Source organism: Saccostrea cucullata, unplaced genomic scaffold, assembly GCF_032062105.1.
Source record: "Saccostrea cucullata isolate Sc308-1 unplaced genomic scaffold, CSIRO_AGI_Scuc_v1 ctg480, whole genome shotgun sequence".
Lineage (NCBI taxonomy): Eukaryota > Metazoa > Mollusca > Bivalvia > Ostreida > Ostreidae > Saccostrea > Saccostrea cuccullata.
The window spans coordinates 149,467-155,737 of record NW_026920962.1 but is presented as its reverse complement, the minus strand read 5'-3'; the positions used below and the strand labels follow the sequence as shown (position 1 = coordinate 155,737).

Below are 6,271 nucleotides of genomic sequence, written 5' to 3'. Positions count from 1 at the left end.
TGAAAAGCCTTAAAGTTTTGATTTTATTGACTTTGATAAAATGTTGTGATTTCAAGTTCCTTGGAATTTTTAATAAAATTTTCCTTGGAGTTTAATTATCTTTGTGTGATTTAAACTTCTTCTGATATACTGCAGTATAGTTTTTTAAATTCATTTTAATGTTTAAGAATATTAAAGTAGTTTAAAACTGAACAATGATTTTAAATATTTTCTTTAAAGAAAGGACGCCATTGGTATAAGTTGAAGTACCACTTGCAAATGTAATTGATGGAGATAACGAACAGTATCCAAGCTCAAAAGCTCAAAAGTCCATTAAACAATAAAAAATTAGAGCAGCAGAAACACGACCTCTAAGACATCAGAGTTAGGATCAGGTGCCCTAGAGGAGTGAGTATCCCTCTGTCGACTGGCAAAACCCGCAGTTTTCTCCGTATCGTAATCGGGAAATATTAGGAGGACAGATAATTTCCATATTCCCCTCAATCGCTAAATAATATTCATAATATATAATTATAAGAAAATAGATTAAGAAGGCCCATCCCTTCTTAACAGTTTTCTCAATTGCCAAAATTAAGGTCTATAATTTTTATTTCTGGGAATCAATATTTTTTTTAAGAATTAAGAATCAAGACTTTTTATTGAAGATAAAATGCATTAGAGACTAATGAGGTCAGTAACTAAATTACTTTTACGTACAAGCAAGTAGAGTCGGAATATACTCTTCAGTTGAGACAAAATGTCCATTGTTAGGGTAAATGTATATCAAGCATCGACCATCTTTTCGGCGGAAAAAACAAAATATTCTAAGTACTTGTGGTTCTTACTTAGATCGTCAACGCCTAGTTCTACAGTGTATTTAAACAGTTTCTTTATTCATCATTTGCCACTGCAAAGATGGGGATTCTACAAGTACTATGCTTTATTCTCTCTTTGCACTTTAACAGAATATTTGCCCTAATGCCTTTAACTGAAGACGAAAATTCTACTAAAAATGGTTTGTTGCCTAAAACCATAACGGACAAAGATTCAAATGTATTACGGAACATCCTAAATCAGGAGAGCTTGGTGCGCTTTTCTATGGTACAAAAAATACAAAATTTAGTGATGGATGCTACAGACAGAAAAAGTGATAGTCAAGTCATAAAGTCGAAACTTAGCGAAGTGACAGACGACGTAGAGAATTTGGAGAAACAATACCAAGTAATGAAGGAGGAAAATGTCAAACTTCAAGAGAAATTAAAAGCAATTTACGGGTCAGTAAATGACAATAAAAATATGACTTTGGAAAATATAAAAACCTTGAATGAATCACAAATTATCACTTTTGAAAGCAATCTCCAAAAAATGAAAGAGCTTGAAGATGGTGAAAGAAATGAAAGCGTGGTCCTAAAAAACAATGACCGTGCATTAACAAAAGAAATTCAGGTTCTCAGAGAGAAAATGAATGAAATGAACATGACAATACAGGGCAGTGTGGATCTTGTCGGGAGGGTGAGAAAAACAGAGGACATGTTAAAAAGTATTGTGGTTTCTTACAATGAAACACAGGAGGATACTGAGGATGTAAATGAATTGAAATTGGTATCGTCAAAAGGTATTGCATTTCTTTATATTTCAGCTTAGATTTATACTAGTATTCAAAGCCAAAATGCGGACTGATTATTTCTTGAATATTTATCGCTTTTTCAAGGGACGGTGGATATACATGTACATGTGATCGAGTGTAGAAAAATGTAAGCTATTAAACAAACAAACATAATTTTTTAAGGATGATTAATCCAAATTAATAGAACAAGTCGTAGCACTAAGGCAATAATAGAAAAAAAGCAAAATTTTTATCCGAAATTTTTGATAAACTTACATTGCAGATATTTTATGTTTTATTTCTCTCATTATACAGATGTTTGGGTTGATCCCATGAATCTATGCAGATTAATATATAATGCAATGAAAGCAATTGTAAACATTTCTTATTCATATTAGAAGTAAAAGAGTAAAAATACTATTTATCGTTGTAATAGTTTGAAAATCGTCAAACTAAAGGCCATATACTCGGGGTATAGTTTGTACTATCCAGCCTGTGGAAAATTTCATTTAATTTTTGCCACCAATTTTAATTTTCTACAATATGTTTGGATGACAACTTCTCCAACAATGACGAATTCCGATTCGTTTCTATGAAAAGGCTATATTGATAAAATACTGTACGCTCTCAAAATCTTTTACAACAAATGAGCTTAATTTAATAAAGCCAATTAACATCCACTGAATGTTTTCTCCTCAAGATCTGAAAAAAAAACTATTGTCGTTCATCAGTCAGTAGATAATACTACATGTAAACATATTGCCTGTACAGATTGGATGAGCAAGGGCTCTTCAATCAATGAATCGTACAAGTGTGTGCACTCAAATTACAAAATATTTAATCTACTTAATCATATTGTGAATAATTATTTGTACGGATATACATAAAACAAAAAAAGTCTTTGTTTGTTTATATGGAAATTAACGTTGCTTGATGTATTGCAATAAAAAAAAATTACCTAATCCACTTAAAAAGGTTATTCATTTTTTTCTGCAATAGCTGCAACATTAATTCCAAAACTTACAACCAAAGAGAAAAATTTTATCTCCATATCCCTCATTGTTCAAAGTCCATTCATCTACATGTATTTTTAGTGCTTTCAAAGAATTGCTGGGAAATTTTACGGAAATTCCCGAGTACGTTTGGAAGAGATGGATTATACACAGTATTCATTGACTTCGAAGAAAAGCTTGTTTACTGTGACATGAGTACAGATGGAGGAGGGTGGACGGTGAGTAAAACTTGTTATAAAACACAGAAAATAATAAAGTCTCAAGGAATTTCCGTTCAATACAAAACTTTTGTCTCTTTGAGCACTTGTCTTACAGGTAATACAAAGAAGACAAGACGGATCGACATACTTTTACCGGAGTTGGAAAGCATATAAACAAGGCTTTGGGGATCCATCTAAAAACTACTGGATTGGTAAGATTAACATATTTCTTATTGAGAAAATAAATTTACTGCCACTTTTATAAAGAAAAATTATCGGCATTCTTTGACTTTTACTTTATTATTATTATTATTATTATTATTATTATTATTATTATTATTTTACATTTTCTTGGTATAAAAGACGCAATTTCATAAGGTTTTACATAGGATGCATCAATTTGCTATTCATTCGAGACAATTAATTAATTATGCACTAGTCTTACAAGAAGTAGAAAGAAATGATAAAGAAATATCTATGTTGAAAATATTTGATATCAACAGAAAGCTTTACTAAAATTAAACGAGAGATCTTTCAGTCTCTATCTCACCTGGGTCACCTTGGTTTTGTCTTAAGAAAGTTTTTAAAATATTTCCGTATTTTTTTTTCATTTATACTTTTGATCCCAAATAGTGAACCCTCAATAGTTCTGTGAGGCCATGAATAAACCGAACTTGAATCAAGAACAAGATAGTATTTCATTATCAATATAACGAACGCTAAATACAAATCTTAAGAAAAAAGTAAAAGAATAATCTTACCTAGTTTGAAAGTTTATAAAATCCCTGTGTTGTGAGTACTGGATATCAACAAATTTTTACTCCGAGTTGATCATCAAATCCATGCTACTGATTTGCTATAAAAACAAGTAGTTGGAAAATTTCTTTTTTGTTTCATTCTAGGATATTGTACTGTTTGTAGTTTTTATGAGATGCTTTCATTGTCGAAACCAAAATAGAAGGCATTTTAACCTTTCTAGACATCTATTTTTTTCTTTCTGTATAAAAGGAAATGATGTAATCTACGAGCTTACAAAAAACAAGGAGCAGGAACTCCGGGTTGAGCTACAAGATTTTAATGGTGACGAAGCATACGCTCAATACTACATATTTTATGTCGGGAATGAAGACAGTAAATACGTACTCACCGTGTCGGGGTATTCAGGAACCGCAGGTGTGTTTGATATAAGTTTACATGTTATGCTGTTACTTGATGTTAAAACTTTACTTTGATTAATAAAATGATTAATAGCATTTCGATTTATAACATGCATAATTTTGAAATAGGATCAAAGTTATTGTTGTAATGTCACAGGTTTTGAATATGAAAAAATATGCAAGCATCAGTAATATATGTGAAAAAGGTAACGAACAATGAGGAATAAATCGAAAAAAAAAAATTAATTGTATGTTGTGTTACGTCCCTTGGGAGAATTTTTCACTCGTATGGAGATGCCACCACTTGCCGGTGGAGGGCTACAAATTTTGTACAACACTCAGCACTCAGCCATTGAACAGTGATGGATCTTTTTCGTACACTGGAACACGGGGCATCAGTTTATACGATCTAATCCAAAGGATCGGTCTCCACGTCCAGTGGGATTCCAAGCCGCGACTAAAAGATCAACTCCTTACTTGGCGACTCTAGAGCAGACACTCTAACCACTGCGCCACGTGGGTGACAGTTCACAGAGGAGTCCTGCGGAAAATTTTGTGCAAGAACTTTGACCTTATGTTATGAAATACATAACAAATATACGACCCATCCATTGGTTGTATTTAAAAAATAAAGTCATTATAACAACCGTATGATTTGATTTAAGAAAAAACTTTAAGAGGGTTGTTGAAATTCTCCTAACAATAAGTATTTTTTCACTAGCTGGCCTTGGTTCCTAATTTAGAGAATGCGCTTGCGTTTTGAGTCAGTTGGTAGATAATTATAGACATTGTTATGCAAGTGATGTTGGACTATTGCATTAATAAGTTCAAAACAGAGAAGCTGGTCATTTTGTTTGTCATAAAAATTGTTTGTTAGTTGACCTTCATCTTATATAATCAGTTTATCCGAAATGAAGCAAATGTGAACGACTACTGAGCGTCTTTAAGTTCAAATTCACCTTTAATAATAGAAAAAAATACGAGTTCATATGTCGATTTGCCTGAATTTCGAGTGTAAAATATCAACATACCGGTATATGATTTTTCACGAAAGTTATATTTTAAGATTCAAGTTATCTAAATGTTGTACAATTAATACACAGGACGATATTCAATAGTTTTAATAATTGAAGTACGTTAATATTTTTTTTTTTTTAAAAATGCATCAATTAAGTTCAATATTATTAAAATCCTATTCCAGGTGACAGTTTGGCTTGGCAAAATGGAATGAAATTCAGCACCAAAGACGAGGACAACGACAGAAGTGGCGGAAACTGTGCTGTAACATACCACGGAGCCTGGTGGTACAACGCCTGTCACAACTCAAATCTTAATGGAGAGTACGTCAATTATAATGTGACTAATGCTAAACACCCGGTATGGCATGCCTGGAAAAAGAGACACGAAGCACTCAAAAAGACTATGATGATGATTAGACACAAAGACTAAAGTTAATCAATAATCCTCAGTCTTACAAAGCATGTTATGTTTATTGAGACACATGATGTACAGAAGCCTAACGTAATCGGGAGGTATATGAGCCTTTTGGAATATACGTCTATAATACAATATTTAACAAATTTGAATTTATTTGAATGTAATTTTTATACAAATGTTAGTATAGATTAAAATATAAAGCATAAGCGGGTCGTGTATTTTTTCCGAAACATCTGCGGCATTAATTCCCATACTTACAACCAAAGAAAACATTGAATTGTTTAATTAAAGTACCATGTTACAGTAATGTGTGTATGACTAAAACCTGTAATAATTTTACTAATGCAAGAAACTTGTTTTCCTCAAAATTGTTCCTTTCGTTTATATCTGTAAATGTGATTTATTTATAAATTAAAATATTCTCCAGGATCAATTATCTTATACGAAGATGATATAGTAACCAAGTAATATCCATCTATGATATATTAAGTTGTATAAGTTATGATATATATAATGGTGTTCTTCAAGAAGCTCTTTCTCTATTGTTTAATAACTTAATTTTAGTTGTAACACGTCATTTGTTTGGTTTTAAAACGGTTTTATCCATTTTGTATAACATAACTTGCCTACGTCATAATGAGTTACGTCAAAAACGTATTACTCCGCTTAACGTTATCTTTTAAAAATGCGATATTTGAAGCCTTTTTCCGAAGGAAAACATGGAAAAATTGTCTCATTGTCTATATTGAAATTAAATTATGAGGAATTAAGCTTATTTCAATACTTGTTTATAAACCGCTTTGTGGTTTATAAAGTGTAAACTGCCCCAAGTTATGTTATATCGTATAACAAAAGTTGAAATAAGATTCATTCCTTAAA

General features: G+C 31.6%; 1 protein-coding gene across 1 annotated transcript; it reads left to right on the top strand.

The window, feature by feature from the left end:
* The first annotated feature begins 874 nt into the window (after positions 1-874).
* LOC134258857 (fibrinogen-like protein 1) lies at positions 875-5,825 on the top strand. Its single transcript, XM_062741445.1, has 5 exons — positions 875-1,594; positions 2,680-2,816; positions 2,914-3,010; positions 3,807-3,971; positions 5,157-5,825. The coding sequence occupies exons 1-5, from the start codon at positions 895-897 to the stop codon at positions 5,402-5,404; spliced, it is 1,347 nt and encodes a 448-aa protein (XP_062597429.1). The 5' UTR covers positions 875-894; the 3' UTR covers positions 5,405-5,825.
* The last annotated feature ends 446 nt before the right edge of the window (positions 5,826-6,271 follow it).